The 19,568-nt window shown below is 33.5% G+C and overlaps 1 protein-coding gene and 1 long non-coding RNA gene across 2 annotated transcripts in view; one reads left to right on the top strand and one right to left on the bottom strand.

Annotated features, from left to right (window-relative positions):
- Positions 1-1,514: 1,514 nt before the first annotated feature.
- LOC110109176 lies at positions 1,515-8,445 on the bottom strand. The gene is made up of 3 exons (XR_002304545.2): positions 8,295-8,445; positions 6,415-6,656; positions 1,515-1,863 (listed from the first exon to the last, which is right to left on the bottom strand). It is a non-coding gene; the product is annotated as an uncharacterized LOC110109176 (long non-coding RNA).
- Positions 8,446-15,847: 7,402 nt separating this feature from the next.
- Positions 15,848-19,568, top strand: part of LOC110109166 — a 25,738-nt gene continuing 22,017 nt past the window's right edge. Inside the window, exon 1 of the mRNA XM_028698234.1 lies at positions 15,848-16,230. Within this exon, the coding sequence (XP_028554067.1) occupies positions 15,848-16,230 (383 nt within the window). The remainder of the gene's footprint in view (positions 16,231-19,568) is intronic.

The raw sequence follows: 19,568 nt of genomic DNA, 5'->3' as shown, positions 1-19,568 counted from the left end.
TCTCTAGTCACAAATATCAACATTGCATATGTTCTGAAAGTTTAAGAACCCAAAAAAGAGAAATAAGTAAAAGAACGAGTTTTACCTCTTAAATCTCGAAGAAATAGTTAAAAATGAGCAATAAACCACGTGGAAATATTATGTTTTGGAAGAAAGAACTCGAAAATTGGTCCCTTACCGGCAGATTTTTGGCGGAAAAATCCATCAAAAAATTAAGTAACTTTGATCTGAGCGTTTTGATCTAAAGATCAGATAGCAGCGATTTGTTGGCATGGCATGCAATTCTACTTCCTTAAGCAAAAACCAATAGCAGCCACTAAGAGGAAAGAACACGCGGACTAAGGCTTTGTTTGGGACGGCTTTTTTATTGCTTTTTAAAACGGAGTTTTAGTACAAAAATAAATAAATAAATTTACTAAAACTTCATTTTATAAAGCAATAAAAAAGCCGTCCCAAACGAAGCCTAAATCTATAAATTATTAGGAACTTTAAAAATTGAAAGTAATGCCATTTTTAATCCAGAAAATGCATGCAATATATACGCAAATTCAAAAAATAATATTAACACAACTTAAAATTATTTCAAAAGCTTTTGGCTTAATTATATATATTTTATTTAAGCAAATTTTTAAAAGGATAATTGACTATCACAATCATCTACGTGAGGGGTCAAATTCACTAGGAAGATTCTTTGACGTATCTTACATTAACATTAGTTGAATTTTCAAAGTCTTGCACCATCAAATGGCCAGAACTTTTGAAAACAAAATGGCTCGAAAAAATTATCAAAGATTACTCTGTTCTTTGATCAAAGAAAAATTTTTCTAAGGCATGAGAAGTTTTCTTACATCCACAGAAAATTAACTAAAGAATAGGTGGGAAGAAATTGAGAAAATCATGTAATTTTCATGTAAAGTCCAAATGGTTTAAAATTTTTATGGCATAATATAATCTAGAGATTATCCTCAGCATCTAGATTTAGGCTTTGTTTGGGACGGCTTTTTTATTGCTTCTTAAAGCAGCTTCTTAGTATAAAAATTAAAATTTTTGTACTAGGAAGCTGCTTTAAGAAGCAGAAAGGAAGCCGTCCCAAACAAAGCCTTAATTTCATGAAAATTTTAATTTATTTGCTTAAAAAATTTGAAAATCCTAGTTTTAGATAACTTAAGACACCTATGGACATAGAATTCTTGCATAATATAACCAATAAATAAACAAAAATTTTAAAAATAAAAAACAACCCATATCATAATAGGAACACATCATAGAATTTAAGAAACATAAGAACAAACCTTTTTAGGCTTACAAATTAGGTTTTCTTAAATTATAAGCAACAAATAAATTAAAAATCTAATAAATCACCAAAAATCCAAATGACGTTTAAATGGGAAAATTTTTTCAGGAAAAGGTCCACAAAACATACCCTAATTCTGCCCTGGGAAATTCATATATATAATAAGATGCATTAGAATTATAATGAAATAAGGTAATATAGAAAAATAAAAACCATAAGATTTTAATTAAGAAAACTCACATAAAATGAATCAATTAAAATCATACAAATTCCCAAAAAGTTTCAAATTTTAGAGAATCTCATTTGTGTCAAATAAGGAAGCTCGGATTTGCCCATTTTTCATCATCAAAATGATATATAGACTGATAATGCATGTGATCCATTTGGTTTTAGGTCTGAAGAAAAAGAAGAAGTTGATGATGATGATGAAGATGCTGTTGCTGCTGCTGCTATTGAAGAATTATCAAAATGTATACATGCAGTATGAAACAGCAAGGAAATCAGTTGCCTGCATTTAGACCTCCTAGGATCACCTTGCAACATCTGCTTGGGCACCATCATCATAGCCCCTTCAAGTTAAAAGACATGCGCTCAGAACATTATGATTCAACAACAGATTTACTCGTAAACTCAGACAGAATGCTATGCAAGCTGCAACAAAACAACGGCTGCGATGACAAGAGACAATATAAGGAATAGACAAAAAACTTGCAATCTATGTGGCTCGATAATTGCATCTTCCATCCAAATAAGATAAACATGTATTCTTGCTTGACAATTAATATAACTGATACCTATATGATGCACAGATACAGACAAGACGACATGGATAAGACACGCCATTGACACATGAAACATCAATTATTAAAAATATAGGATAAAAATATGGGTTGGACACGACATTATAATTTATATACTTTAAAAATAGTGAATAAAAATTAAATAAGTATAAAATTAAAAATAATTTAAAAATAATAAATCATTTAACTAAAATTTGTGCTTAAAATGATTAATATTAGGATAACGAGGGTCCAACATCGATACCGTCTATCATGCATCAAGAGAGGAGACGTCAATGCTATCGAGAATCAGTCATCAATGTTTTGCAATAAGTATCGGGTGTCAATATCAAGAGTGTATATGTCGACAATGTTATGATGATATCAGACAAAAGATGAGCTGTCAAGTTGAAGGTATAAAGATTGCTAGCATCAAATATCAATATCATGACAGTGTCAAACTTTGATGTTGAGATGATTTTGAAAGGTCGATGTTGTAACAACTTCAGACGTCGATGCTAAGATGACATTGGATAATATTGTGAAGACAAAAAAGTGACCCGCCAAAGATAAATGAAAATGAAAATATTTGATGAATGAGTTATTAAGTGCAAACGATTGATTTGATGTTGTAGATAGGAAATCAGAAATTTTGTTTTACTTTTAAATAAATTTTTTCTTAATACAAAAAAATTATATTTATAAAAAAATTCATAAAATATTTAAGATATGCTTGTCGGACACGCGTGTCCAATTTATATTTAATATTTTTTAATCAAACACATTTTTGACGTGTTTGACACGTGTCGGAGGCGTGTCAGATACGTGTCGGACACTACACTCCTCTTTGAGGAGATATGTTGGTGTATCATAGCTGATAATTGTTATATACATGTCATAATTCTTCCAAAGCCATTACATTAATTCATTTGATATAAAATAGACAATTATCTTCATCATGAATGTTGGCAAACTTAAGAAATGCATAAAAAGAAATTAAATTGATTGACTGTAGGATGATTGTGGAGAAGAGTGCTTACTATCCCCAAGATAGCTAGTTGCAAAAGTCATGCTCAGATCCATATAAAAGTACTTAATTAATAGAGAATGAAGCAATCAGCAAATAGTTTAGAGATTCCTAAGAAATTAATTTCGTTCCTTCGTTAACACCACTCTGGAGTAGTCTTCAAGATCCTGCTAAAGAAATGTTGCATATATACGGACAAAGAGCAAACATTTAGCAGTTGAGTTAGTAGTGAACTCACTGGGAATGGATTAAGAAGGCAAAGCTTAACTCACGGGTGGAGGTTTTCTGGTGGCGAATGTTCCATAATGTTATTCCGACTTTTCAATCTCTGACATATAGAAGATTGCAAGATGTTAATGTATATCTTAGAGGATGTAATGTGATAGAAGACCAAGAACATGTGGCTGTTAAGTGCGTGAAACTGATTGAGGTAATTCAGTGATTGAATAAGTGGGGCTTTGGTCTTCCTACCTTCGGTGAGTTTGAAGAATGTTGTAGTTGGCTGAATGATCTTGTTTCTAAGAATGGTTTTTGGGTAAATCTGTATTACACTGGTTTTTTTACCTTGGAAGGTTAGGAATAAGGTTTTACATGGAGTAATGAAGAAACTACTATGGTTATTGCTACTAACTCAGTTAGTTATGCTTTAGTTTCTTATTTTGCTGGTTTATTAAGTTTGGACCACTAGGGTGTTAATCAGTCTCAAAGGCTGTTAAATTATTGGCACCCTCCTCCTCCCGATTGGATCAGTTAACTATTGACACTTCTTTACTACCTTCGTATAAAGCTAATGTTGGAGGTGTTTTCCATGATAGCAAAGGAAGATTTCTGTTAGCCTTTGGTTGTAGTTGTGTACACGGTTGGAGCTTTTATCTATTCATTCACTTAAGAATGTCATTCAAGATTGGATGTTCAAATATAAGGGTATTATTATTGAAGGGGAAAATTATAATATTATCAAATTTCTTCAAAACTCATTGAGGAAGATGGATGTTTTCAAGGGTGGACACTGGTTGGATGTTCTTGCTATTTTTAATTGTACTTATAGGAATTGTAATAAGTTAGCAGACTTATGTGTTATTTTTTTTAATTTTTTTTAAGCAGACTTATGTATTAATTTTGCTCTTTCTAGCAATTTTCTTTGGGATGATATTAGTTTGAATAATGTTCCTCTTTCCTTTCTTGGTTTTTTAAAAGAGGAATGTGTTAGTATTGTTTAGTAGCTTGAAATAGTTCTTTGAGTTTAATGCAAAGGTGTTGCATCTTTCAAACAAACAAAAAAAAAGTTAGTAGTGAATTCCTTCAATGAATAAATATGTATATCAGCATGCAAGCGACCCAGATAAAGAATAGGAGTCAATAATTGAAACAGTAAGCAACTTAGCAAGGCCCATACTCTAATGACAGGGCAAAGACATTCACTAAATTTTTTGCTGAATCAACCAATCACAAAGAGAACAAAATATATTTGCTTTACGGCCCATAAGCTCCACATCAATGCTATAACAGCCGGTCTACATACTCATTGAATGTTAAAAAGAGTAGAAATGACGAGATGTCCGTATTTTATATTCACATAAAAGATTTGAGAAGACAATGCACACAATACGAAGATACATTCCCTTGCAATATTAATATGAATCTTTATTTCAGATCAGTAAAACATCACAACCTCCATGTACACAGTCCAAATAAAGCATCACAGTGTGCATATAAATAAGAACTTGCTACCGAACCTCGAGAACATATGTGCATAGCTATTTAAGCAATGAAAGTCCCCCAACATCTTGCATATATATATATATATATATAGCGGGAGTACTCTATGATATCGAGGTAAAGATACCTCTGACATTACAAAGTTTATTTCTCTGTATAGCTAGTGTAACCCACTATGCTGTATAAATAGGACATGGCAGCATACACATGGATAGATAGTAAACGATTATCTAATAGTTATTAAAATAAACTACAACCGCAACATAGATTAGCCAAGACAAACTTCTATTAAAGAAACGAGATGAAAGAACACATTCCATTTCATCGATTCAGTCAACTGTAGAGGGTAAAAAGTATACATGCAATTAACAGGTCCTCCGCATTCCTTTAATGGCTAATACATAATCATTGAGTATTAAAGTCAAGAGTAATAAAATAACAACGTTTGATATTCACCATCATCAAGATTCAATCACTGACGCCAGTAAACAAAGAAAGCTAAGTATTTGTCTCCCTGGGAAAACTTATTAATGTTTGACGACATCAATGGTTTCTTTTTCTTTTCTTTTTTTCCCCTCACAAAAGGTTACAGGTAACCTCTCAAAACCAACTGATGAAACAATTTGGGCATGTATTCTCATGTATAGGATGGAATTTTAGCACATGTAATATCTCATAAAAACAATTTCAGCGTGTATTCTTAAGAATAGAAAGGAATTTCAGCACATGTAATACATAATAGGAAGATTTCAGCACTTTGTGAACTATCAATAAAATATTTTAGTGCTTTCTAGTTCATGATGAGAAGTTGACGATTGCAAAATCTTCCAAAACTATATATCAACTCTTTTTTTTATTGCAAGAATTCAAAGTAAAGAATAATGAAGAGGAGAGGTATGATTTCAAATAATATAAGCTAAGCTGTGACATTTATTTGCAATACAAGTTTTATTTTATTAAAACATAACCATCTAAAATATCATTCTATAAAAATATGAACTAATGAGTATATACCTGGTAGAATTTCCATATTTCTTGCTTGTCATTGAGTGTGTAAAAACAAACAACACAGAACTCTCCATATAAGGATTAGTAAAAAAATTCACATAGATAACCAACTAACAACAAATCCGCTTAAAGAAAAAGTGAATTTAGATGGATACTATTGGATTGACGTGTGTGTATAAGCCCCATAACATAAAAAAAAAATGAAACAGTCAATGTTCACAATACTTCCCTGGACTTAATAAAGATATCTTGACCAAATCATAAAGCTATAAACAGGAGAAAATCATTTTTAACATTATGCTGCTTCTTGCAAAATTATAACACAATAATAAGAGGGGTGATTTCACTTCTCTTTCCCCAAAATATTTCTTATATAAGCATGTTGAGTTTGATATGATTATCTAAAACCTCACATTTATATATATCTACATCGAGCCATTCAACAATATCAAGATGCAAACAACTAATCATATTAAAATGGATCATCAAATCCATTAACTTTGCATAAAATGAACTTCTCTACTTTCACTAAAATATTCTTTTGCCCAAGTCGAAAAAAGTTCAATATGAAAAGTATGAATAACAACCTTTAAATCATTATGTACCATAAAAGAGAATGAAATAATTCAAATAAAGGATGCCCCCAACCAGCAGATATTAGAACGAAGGAGAGAAACCATGTCATCCCTTTGATTTAGCTGTTTGTAAAATGGATCACAAATCATCTTACAATCCCAATCTTCCACTCTCAATTGTTATCACAATGCTGCTAAATGAACAAGTAAAGAGTAGCCCATGCAAGAAAATCTTCCTTTTATGATTTTGAAACCTAAAAAAAGAAACTATAAGCATTGGAATCAAGAAAAAAAAGTATTCCATAATTTATAAGGTAAAACATCAATGTCCATTCTCCCCATAATATCGATGGGATTAAGCAAGGGAAGAATGAAATTTATGTCATTTGAATGTAACAAGTATTGCATTCTATGAAGATGAACTTTGCAAAAGATAATCACAAGGAGATGAGAAATCAAAATCATTATACATTGAACATGTACACCACTAGAATATAAAGCACAAATGTGAAATTGATATAGTCATGAATCATATATCAAAACCGGGGCATAAAATATGTACTCAATATAATCACAAAATCTCGCATTAAATTGATGTTTCAACTTGAATGTGTATATTAATCTTCCAACAATTCTATATAAATCTGTGATGCTAATCATATGTTATACCAATGATACATTAACAGGTGCAAATTTTTCAACATGATCATTCACCTCTGTATTGAATGCATATGAATGAGGCTCATGAAACAATTCAACCCATAATAATATATGAAGAACCACCATATATACAACAACCCATTATATTTGAATGTTGGCATAATCTCATTATTGAACAAGTGAAAAAGTAACCTGTATAATCCTATTGATAAGGTAAAGAGCAAATCACCTCATACCCCTCCAACCAAAACTCATTATATGAAATACTTAACAAAATAAAGAGAAGAAGAAGCCCAAAATGTCTTTAGTTTTCAGAGACTTCATATTTGTCAACAAATCTAGTAAAGCAGACTATGGATTTGAAATATAAAGATGCTTTTGAGAATTCACTGTTTTCTCCATCATTCCACTAAGATATGGTTTGCTCGCATGAGGTAATTGTTTCTAGAATGATATATTCATGAATATGCATATGCCCATAATCATATTGAAATAAGGGCAATGGACATATTCATAAAGGTTCATCTTCTTTGACCGTTAGCACAGAATTCATGCTGAGTAACAAGAATATCAAAATACACTTGTAAGCAACAGGGGAAGGCTGATTATCAAACATCACGAATAAGTGGTAAAATACTGAGCATATTAAATTCCCTTCATAGAAAAAAATTGATAAGAAATTTAATCTATTTATCAGATATATCGGCCACGAAGAGAAACATCTGCAGCTTTAGGATTTTAGACATATTTTGTGTTGGAATTTTGATTACGGCTCTCCTGCTATTCCCTTCTCTAACACCACGACTAGAGGGTGAGAAGATCGAAACTATAGCATACCGGAAGGACGAAAGCTCTTGCTCTTCTCTCACTCTCCCGTTTGTTTGCCGAAATCGAACCCCAAAAGAGAGGAAAACCCCAGGGTGAAAGGATAGGAAGGATCCAAAATAGTTTTTGATCTAGATCATTAAAAAAAAAAAAAAAATTGATTGCAGTATATGTTCTTTGCCACTATTAAATGTTTAAATGGTGAAAGCAAGAGAACATCATTTGATAGCTTATATTTTCTTGTCTTGAGGAAAGATAAGTACACAGGTGCTGCTGTAGTTTTCAAGCAAGAAAGAAGAAGAGGAAGAAAAAGGGGCTGCTATGGTTTTCAAAGAGGAAAGAAGAAGAGGAAGAAGAAGGGGCGGCTATTTAGTTTTGAATAGGGAAGAAGAGGAGGAAGAAGGTACCTATTGCTTCTTGCTTGCTTGGGCCGAGCAGAGCATGCACAAGATCGCGGCAGAGACACGCACGCCCGCCCTCCTCTCTCTACCGCTCGAAAATTATTATGTGCCAACACCAGAAGTAGCCAAACATCCATTGAAAATCTAACAAGTGAACGATGTGTCTTTATTGCACTTTTTTTTTAAAAGATTTTTTTATACATTAGTTGTATTTTATTTGCACTTTCAATGTTCTTTTATTACACTTTTTTATTGCATTTTAACTGCGTTTTACCTGCACTTTATCTATAATTTACCTGCGCTCTGGCTGCGCTTTTGATGAGCTAGGCTTAAAGTTCCGCAGACACGTTAAATATATAAAGTAAAAAACAAATCCAATTTGTCTACTCCACATGTAAATATTTTATTGGAATCCGAACGTACCTCTACATCCGATCTCCGCACCTAATAATTTTCCGTGAAGAAGACCGGCGTCTGGCAAGCTCACTATGAGCATCCATATGATGTGTACAAGTGATGAAATGCCTTTATTTTCATGCAGCTTATCTAGCTAGATCGATGATCTTTATATATATGTCCAGTTGGTGAGCTATTACGAGTCTATGACCTTGAGTTTCTCTGACAAATACTTGGATACAACCATGAGGACCCATCGCCACCTTTGCTGGCAAATTGGATCCCTATGTTTTCTCAATATTTGTGCGGCTCCCAGAAAACTTCTATTCACTAATCATCTGTGATGTTGGATTGCTCCTGCTTGATCCGGTTACTTCAATTTTAGCTAAAAATTAGCTTTTATGTATTAGATAAATAAATTATACTTAGGAGATCGAGTAGGCTTGACGTTTTAATTGACAAATTCAATATTGTTGTCGGATAGACTTTCACTCATTTGGTAAGTAACTCTTTCATGCAAGTTGATTTGAATTGTGGCTTTATTAACGACTGTCGAATACGGTGTGCAGTCACCATCGCCGGCCCATCGGTGGCCACCCCCTCTCCACCATTTTCGAGCAGACAGACGACGAGGACATTTTCCAAAAGTGCATAGCAGGCTCATCTCCATATCCATTATCATGAAATATGGGTTGGCGACCATTGAAGAAAAAACCAATGACGCGAAGGTCAATACCAACTGGCAAGGAGGCATGCGGCTTGAATGTCGTGGTAGACGACATGAAGATGTCGCCATTCCCACACCCATGAATATGCTTTTGGATCTGTTTGGATGGCTTCAGCTTTTTATGGTTAAAGGAGGACCAGATTCTATCCTTATTTATTGAAATAAATTAATATGAAAAAAATTGTGTATGCAAAATATGTAAAGATGAATTTCAAAATCAGAAGAGATTTAGAGGTAGATAGGGGTGTCAATTTTTGACACGACTCAAGAATCCGACACTAAAAATCCGGGTTCGAGTCAACCCGTTTGTGAAATGGGCGGATCAGGGTTTGAATTAATGACCCGTTTGAAAAACGGGTCGGTTTCGGATTGACCCGACAACATGCGGGTCAACCCGTTTAACCCGAATCCTGCGCTAGCCTCGCACGGACGTCGCTGGCCTCGCCTAGCCGCGTTTCCGATTTCCGGCCCTACCTCGCGCTAGACGCTCTAGCCTCGCCCCGAACGTGCAAGATCATGCAGGCCGCATGCAGCAGGCCTGGTATCCTACTGGTTTAAGTGATTCTCAATTTGATCAAAGCATTGATCAAAATGAGTCTCCATTCTATCAAAGAGCTGGACCATTTCCTCATAAAAACTCTAGTCAGGTTCAGGTGCGAGAGCAGGAGCTCCCCCTTCTTCTTGGGAATCATCACTCTCAAAACTCTGATCCCATCCAAAAAGTACCCTAAAAGAGGCATCAATGAAGTAAATAGGAAGTTCTATGGGAGGATCAGAATAGATCAGATTATACTTCTTTTCTAGGATATAGGCTACTAGATGTCTTAAAACCATGTTTTTCTTTCTTTTATGATGTGGAAGTCCAATTTCAAAAAGATTATAAATATAGTCCATGATGAGTTCGGCTTCATTAAAGGGGTTTTCAGTCATAATCATATAGGAGAATGTGGACAAAAGTGGAGTCATATTTATGTGATCACCAACTTTTGGGATAAATAATTTTTTAAAATATGTTGGATGACCCATACATTTTGATTTAGAGTTTAAATCCTAGAAAAATGACATACTTAGGAGTCTCCTCTAAGAGTTTGATTAATTTTAGTCCAATCAAAATCAACTCTTGAGGTCAGAGTGTGGGCTCAAATCCCTTAGTTTCTCAGACAAAGAAAGTTATCTAAATCTTCCTTGGTAATTTCTACTCTTTGTTTCTGAACATATGAAGTAATCTTAAAGTGGTCCGCATTAACTCTCATCTTGGCCAAGAAGTATTGGAAAGTCTCTTTGTGGTAGGCATATATGAAAGTAAGGATGAAAGAAAGTTGATTCAAAGCAAATAAGGGCATGAAAGAAAAGTAAAGATCACTCTGAATAAGAAGTCGAGAAGGGGAGATTTTGGCAGAAGAATGCCTAAAGTAGGCATCCTCATTCTCCTTAGATAGAAAGTTATCATCCCTACTGCTTCTAGAAGAAGAACCCTTAGAAAGACGTGGATGTTTACTAGAACTTTCCATTCCTAAGATGAGGGCTCTAGAGGATTTTGAAATGGATATGAAAGTGAATGAAAAGGATTTCAAAGACTCTTCTAATTAAAAGAAAATAGCCTATCGTACCGTACAAAACATAGATCATACGTATAATTTTAAAATCATTTAGGGGAAAATTTTTTTCATACGTACGAATGGAAATGGCAAAAAATGAAACAACTTTTTGTAAAGTGCCATTTATGAGGCATCCTTTCGTATAGACTTTTTGACCAGACAATCATATAGAAAAATAAGTGTTCATCTGGGATGATCAAAATATTAAAGATCATTTTAAACATGGTTAGGTTCGTCCCCTACAGAAGCTGACAACTGAATCGTGTAGACAAAATATGTATGTTCATCAATTAATAACTGACTCCAACTGATAAACTGTCCCCATGCATATAGATGAAATTGTATATATTGTACAATATGATGATATTATCATACAATATGAACCCTCTAAAAAACTAAGTTTTACATGCTCAACTCTGAAACCTATCATGCACATGCTACTGAATTCGTATGGAATGAAAATATTTTTTTACAGTACGAACCAAACACTTAGAAAATAAGGCATGATAATCAGAAAATCTTCTTAAAACTAATCATTTTTCATCAAGTAATATGCTTCATAGTAAAAATAAAACTAAAATGAAAATTACAAAACTAAACACACAAAAATGAACAAAATAAATAAAAAGAAATAAACTAATTTACAACACATCAAGTTTGTAGAATTTTTAATTTAAGCATTAAGATTTATCACATCTGACCTGGTTCTTAAGGTGCTAAAAGTGTCAAAGGCCAGTAGTTTTGTAAAAATATCTGCAAGTTAAATTTTTGTAGTAACATGATTTAATTTAATCTCTCTCGTAGCTACATGATCTCTAATAAAGTGATGCCTTATGTTTATATGCTTGGTTCTAGAATGTTGAATAAGATTCTTTGAAATGCATATGAAACTAGTATTACCATAAAAAAATTAGAATTGTGCAAGTTGAAAATTCTAAATCAATCAATTATTATTTGAACCAAAGAATTTGTGCCACACAACTACCTAAGACATTATATTATGCTTCAGTAGCAGATAGTGCTACTGAATTATACTTTCTACTGGACCAAGAAACTAAAGAGTTTCTTAGAAATTGACAAGTTCTAGATATACTTTTCTAATCAACCCTACAACCTATAAAATATGAATCAAAATATCCAAAAATTTCAAACGAAGAGTTATGCTCAGGATATCAGATCCCTAAGTTTTGAGTTCCCAAAAGATATATCAGAATTCTTTTTACTACTATCAAATTTGATTTTTTGGATTAGATTGAAATATAGCACACGAACAAACGCTGAACATTATATATGGTATGTTAATAGTTAAGTTAAGTAAGGATCTAATTATACCTCTATTTCTCTTTTAATCTATATATTTTCCCCTTGGATCGTTATCTAATTGAATTGAGATCGAAACTAATATGTATAAGAACTAGTTTAACGTTATCCATTTCATATTTCTTGAGAATTTTCTTAATATACTTCAACTGATTAAGAAAATTTCCTTCCTCATTTTGCTTTATTTTAAAATCAAGAAAATAATTCAAATCTCCCATTAAACTCATCTCAAATTCACTACTCATTTTTTTTTAAAAATTATTGCAAAGATTTTATTTGTAGATTCAAACAAGATGTCATCAACATATATTTGAACAATTAGTATATCATCTCTTATCTTCTTAAAAAGGAGAGTGGTGTCCACACTTCATTTCACAAAAGATCTCTCTAATAAGAAAGTGCTTAATCTCTTATACTAAGCCATAGGTGCCTATTTCAGTCCACACAATATCTTTTTTAATTTATATACATGATTAAGGAATTTAGAATTTTTAAAACCTAGGGGTTGCTCAACATAAACATCCTCTTATATCACCCCATTTAAAAAGGCCCTCTTGGAATCCATTTGATATAATTTAAAACCTTTAAAATAGGTAAAGGCTAACAAAACCCTAATTGCTTCAAGTCTGGATATAGGGGCAAAAGTCTTTTGAAAATCAATCCATTCTATTTGATTATACCCTTTGAATACTAATCTCGCTCATAACTCCTGAATCATTCATTGTATTTTTAAATACCCACTTAGTTCTAATAATAATTTGATCCTTTTGCCTTTCAATCAATTCTCAAACGTCATTTATTACAAATTGATTCAGCTCTTTTTACATGGCTAAAATCCAAAATTTATCTAAAAGTGCCTAATTTATGTTTGTGAGTTTAACCATCGATACAAAGGCAGAATGGTTCACCTCTTTGTTATGTCTACACCTAGTCCTCACACCCTCACTAGGTTCACCTAAAATAAATTCCTTAGGGTGATTCATAGAAAATTTCCATTCTTTAGGCAAAGGGTTTTCTTTTTTCACTTTTTCTTTTAAATTTATCTTTTTAATTCCTTGGGAGTTATTTTTAATATGATCATCTTCCAACCTTGACTCTTCCAAAATGCTAGATTCATCAAACACAACTTGTGTGGTCTCATAAATTACTAAAGTTCTCTTATTAAAAACTCTATAAGATATTCTGACACTAGAGTATCCAAGAAAAATCCCTTCATCAGATTTTTGATCAAATTTTCCTAAAGGAGTTCTCCCATTATTATGAATGAATACCTTATATCCAAAAATATGCAAATGTGACAAATTTGGTTTTCTTCTCTTAAGAAGTTCATAGGGTGTCTTATATAATTTAGATCTAATGTTCACCCTATTCAGAACATAACAAGTTGTACCAACCGCTTCAGCCTAAATATTTTTTTTTTGGAAGTAAATATTCTGCCAATATGGCTCTAGAATCTTTAATTAATATTATGTTCTTTATTTCTACTATTCCATTCAACTGAGGGGTTCTAGGAGTTGAAAAATTATGATCAATTACTTTCTCTTTATAAAAATCTTCAAATTTTTTATTTTCAAATTCTCCTCCATGATCACTTTGAATTGATAAAATCTCACACCCTAGTCTTTTCTTAGAATCAACATAAAAAAAACTTCTAAATTCCTCATAAAAATTTAACCCAAGTGAATCTAGAAAAATCATAAACAATCACAAATCCAAATACTTTATCTCCTAGACTTATAGTGCTAACTGGTTCAAAAAGATTAATGTGAATGATTTCCAACAGTTTTCTAATTCTAAGAACCTTAATGGATTGAAAGGAGGACTTTACCTAATTTCATAGTTGATATGCATCACACATGTGATTCTTAGTAAAGTATAGTTTTTGTATTCCTCTACCTAGTGCTTTTTAGATAATTTTTTTAAGATTTTTCATGCTAGCATGACAAAGTCTCTTATTCCATAACTATGATTCATCACTAATTATTTTTAAATAAAAAGTAATAGGAGATTTAATATAATTCAAATCAAACATTTACACATTATTTACCCTAATTCTATTCAAAACATCAATTCCATTTTGGCTTATTATGTAGCTAGTGGGAAAACATTTTATACTACAACCTTATGACATAACTGATTAATACTCAGCACATTATGCTTTAAGCCTTGTAAAAGTTAAAAATTATCAAAGAAAAAATAGTTCAAGTTTCCAATCATACCTGTGCCTACCACTTTTCTAGTGGTATTGTCTCCCAGTATAACTTTGCCTCCATTCATAGCTTCCAGCGATATGAATTGTATAGTGTCTCTAATCATATACTTAGAACATTATCTATCCAGATACCAAATTCTCTCATGAGGTCTTGTATGAGAGCATTTCTACAAGATAATCAAACAATGATCTTGGGAACCCAAACAAGTTTAGATTCTCCTCTTAGAAAAGTTAATCTAGATGTATATTTGATATGCTTTATTTTATGCATCTTTGGTCTTCACACTAGATATAATTTACTATGAATAGTGAAAGTATGAGATATATGGCCAATCATTCCATAATAAAAATATTAACTCCAAGAAAAGGATTTATTAATCAACGTGTGTGAAACTATCTTTTCCTAGATTTTAAAAATTTAGGCTTCTTATCAGGATTGGAAAATTATTCAAGTGTTGATATAATCCTGTTTTCCTCAAATGCTTTCAAGTCAGTTTTAAAAAATAAGTTATCACTTTCTAACATAGCATTATCAACTTTTAAATAATGCTTTATAATATTATATTCATATATAAACATTTTAAAAACATTTTCAAGTTTAGTGTAGGATAATTTTAATAGTTTATGCTGTTTTTTCTATTCATCAAACTCATCCAATAGTTTCATATGGATGCTATGAATCAGTGTGTGATCTTTCCTAAGGATTTCATGCTTTTTTTGTAATTCTAGAAAATCTAAATTCAACCTAGCATGCATCTTTTTCAATTTTCTATATTCAATATGATTTTTTTTAGAAACATCAAATAACTATTCATAGGTTAAGTCACATACTTCTTTTTGATCTTATTGATCAAGATTGTCAGCCATCAAACACAGGTTGGTGACTTCCTCCTATATTTCTATTTTTAAAGAATCTAAAATTGAGTCCACCCAAAATACTCTCTATAATCCCTTCTTGCCCTTCCTTATATTACTTTTCTCCTTGACCTTTCCTTACAAGGATTGACTTTAAGATTCAAGCAATCCAATTTGATTTATCCAAGCTTCCTGCATTTATAGCTAATAACATCGTTAGAAGCCTTAGCATTTTTTATGGAACTTACCTTTATTCCACTATTGACGTCTCTTTAGCTTTCTTTTTAGAAAACTCCCGAATTTCCTTGGAGGATTCAATTTGAATAGAGGAATTTTGACTAGAGAGAGAAGTTTAGAACTGTAGGTTTTAGCGTGAGGCTCTGCTAGGTTTTCTCCTTTGTGATTTCTGGCCACCTCCTCCTCTGCTACTCTGGGGAGGATCTCCTCCGAGATGTCCTCCTCCAACCTTCCCCTGCTCCTCCCCCCTAGTAATCCTTCCTGCTCTGCTAGCTTTCCTCGAGATTGGAAGAGTCTCATCACCACTCAGCCTCTTGCGTCAAATGAGTTCACTTCTTCAATTTCTGACCATCCGACCGAGAACGCCACTGTTCACTTCACTTCGGCTCAGTTTAACGCTGGATCTCCAGACTGGGCTCTATCTCTGGTGGGGTATTCCATCGGCCGTGTACCTTATTATGAAGCCCTCTTCTCCACTATCAAAAAAACTTGTTCTCTAAAGGGTTCTCTCTCTTTGCTGACCTTGGACGACAGTTTCTTCCTCCTTAAGTTTAACAATAGAAAGGACTACGATATGGCTTGGTCTGGAGGACCTTGGTTCTTTTTTGGTAAGCCTTTCATCTTGTAAAAGTGGACGCCAGATTTTGTCCCTATATGTGAAGAGTTTCCATCGATCCCTCTTTGGATCAAAATAAAAAACTTTCCACTTTCCTGTTGGACGCCAGAAGGGATTTCCAAAATTGCCAGCTGCGTTGGGATACCTCTTGCTGTAGATGCCCTCACGGAAGTAAAAAATAGGCTCACCTTTGCTAGGGTGTGTGTCCATGTTAGCAGTACCTCCCCTCTTCCTGATGAGATTTATTATACCGTTGACGGGAAAGTTTTTCCTCTCACTGTTCTCTATGATTGGAAACCAACTCACATCCTCTCACTGTTTCTCTCTAATCGATGCATTTTTACTCAAGAAGGCTCTTATGATAACTTTGCCTGCGCCTCCCCGGGCAGGATCTGGATCAAATGGAACTCACTTAATGTGAGTTTCAAACCTTTTTTTACTTCCATCAGCTTATTCATGGATTGTTGACTACGAACCTTAATGAGAATTTATGTATTTTTGTGGTTTATGCCTCTAACTCTATGGAGGAAAGGAGAATGCTTTGGTATGAGATTTATGAACTTGCCACTTCTATCTCGTCACCTTGGATTATCTTAGGTAACTTCAACTGCTGTATATTTCCCCACGATAAAGCTGGTGGCTCTTTGCTTCACAACAACAAGCTTTTGGATTTTCAAAATATTATTTTAAATATTAGGGCTCATGAGCTCTCTTCGGTGGGACACTATTTTACTTGGTTCAATCAGAGAACCGACAACCCCATTCATATCAAGTTAGATAGGATGTTGGTCAATGATGCTTAGCTGGAAAGATACCCGAATTCATTCTATATTGTGGATGATCCTTATATCTTTGACCATTCTCCCATTGTTTTGTAACATGGTGTTAATCCTCATTTGAAACACAGGTTTCAATTCAAAAATTACTGGGTTTCTAAATCGGAGATTTGGGATGATCTTATCTCATTTTTTTCTCAAAAATTTCACAGTAGCCCTAGACACTCCTTTTACCAAAAGCTCAAGACTCTCAAACTTAAGATCAAAACCAAAAATTGGTCCTCCTCCAACTCTCTGCAGAGAGAAATCACTGAGCTTAATCACAGCCAAAATTTCATTATCTCTCAACTTCAGGACTCTCCTCTTGACCCTGAACTCAACCTAGTTTTAAAGGATACCAATCATAAACTTATTGAGAGAAATGCTGAATGGTCTGATTAGATTATCCAACTTGCTAAAGCTAAATGGATGTCTAGTGGTGAGGATGACCTCAAATTTCTCTATTCTTGGATTAATGTTAGACACAACACTAATTTGATTAAAGTTATATCCACTAGCAATGAGACTTATAATACTCATTTAGAGATCTCCAATGCTATCATTTAGCATTTCCAAAAGTTGTTTAATACCCCTCCTCCCCCTTCGAACCATGGCCGGGAAGCTCCTATTCTCCACAAACTCCCTGCTACTCTTGTTCCCCAACTTGTATCGCCCATCACTGTGGATGAGATTAAGAATGTGATTTTCTCTTCCCCTAATTATTCGGCTCATGGTCCAGATGGGTATACTTTTAAATTTTATAAATTTGCCTGGAACATCATTGTCAAGTTTTATGTATGGGTATTTTGTCCTTTTTTTTCTACGGGCTCTCTTCCTAAGCAAGCTAAGGCTACTGCCATAACCTTAATTACTAATAAACCTCATGCCAGCAACATCTCTGATTACAGGCCATCTCTCTTTGTAACACTTTCTATAAGATTATTGCTAAAATCCTGGCTATCAGGATGAGAGAGGTTATGCCTTACATTATTCACCCTAGCCAAGCTAGTTTTATTCAAGTCAGGATCATATATGACAACATCCTTTTAGCTTTGGATTTGCTTATGGAATTCAATGCTAAGGATAAGTATAAAATGTTTTGTGCTAAGTATGATATCCACCAAGCTTTTGATACTATATCAAGGGATTTTCTTCTAAACCATATGATTGCTAAAGGGTTTCCATATACCTTTGTCTCTTGGATCAAAGGCTTCATATATGATGTTCATTTCTCGGTTTCTATCAATGGTGCGCTTGAAGGTTACTTCAACTCTTCCTCTGGGCTCAAACAAGGTTGCCCACTTTCTCCTTATCTTTTCTGCCTAGTTATGGATAGCCTTTCAAATTTTTTGAGGAAGCCACTCTTAGCAACACTTTTCAAGGAATTGACTCTCGTAATGTCTCCATAACTCACCTTCTTTATGCTGATGATTTGCTAGTCTTTGGCAGGGCTACTGTTGAGAATGCCCACACTCTTAATAGCATCTTACTTGACTTTGCTAGCATTTCAAGTCTCCATGTTAACAGTACCAAAAGCACTATTATCTTTTCTAATAATGTGCCTGATGAGGAGGTCATATCTAACACTTTGAACATCCCTTTAGTTCACTCCCCTATCAAATATTTAGGCATTCCTATTTTTTGCAAGAGACTTAAAAAGTCTAATTTTCAGACCCTTCTTCAAAAACTCCAAGGATCCTTAGATGGTTGGAAAGCCAAAAATCTTTCCATTGCTGGTAGATTTCAATATCTCAAACATACTATCTATAATATCCTTGCTTACTGGGTTAGAAGTTCCATCATTCCCAAAGGGTGTTGCAAGGTGATTAACACCATTTGCTCCAAATTTCTATATTATGGGGTGTTGGTGGAATTTTGAAAACATATTTTAAAAATATTAGTTTTCTTTGGGGATTTTAAGATTAAGGTTGAGCTCTAATTCTAAGGTCGAATCAACTCGTTGGAAAGAGTATATCACCCCGGGGGACAAAGATAAACTTTCATAACGGTGTTCAGACATAGAATTATGTAAACTCATCTTGAATATTATGATCGGGTCCTAAAGAGAACTTCATATGGACCCGAAGGAACAAAGTAGAGTTCAGCTAAATACCCAATTACAATATTCAAGAAGTATGATCGTCGCTTTCACATCCAAAGCCTTATCGAAGAAGGATGTATCTCCCCAAAGGGAAATGATAATACCATTCTACGATAATTCTTCTAATGCAACGATGACGATCATTCTTTAACTTTTCCCAAAGAAATCTAGTGAAGTTTTAAAATCAATTTTAAAATCAGGTGTGTGGGGTTCTAAATCTCCTACGAGCGCAAGCCCTCGTAGTTAATTACATCGCAGGGAGACAAAAATCTCCTACGAAAACTCCCGATTAAAATGGTGGCAGAATTTTGTTAGAGTTTCTAGGAGTGATATCAAAGTATGAATATAGCTATTGGAAAAATCAAAAGGGAATGGATCAAAATTGAGCAGTTATTAACGGAGT

The sequence above is a fragment of the Dendrobium catenatum genome, unplaced genomic scaffold (genome assembly GCF_001605985.2).
Source record: "Dendrobium catenatum unplaced genomic scaffold, ASM160598v2 fragScaff_scaffold_1056, whole genome shotgun sequence".
Lineage (NCBI taxonomy): Eukaryota > Viridiplantae > Streptophyta > Magnoliopsida > Asparagales > Orchidaceae > Dendrobium > Dendrobium catenatum.
This window is presented reverse-complemented; position numbering and strand designations above follow the sequence as displayed.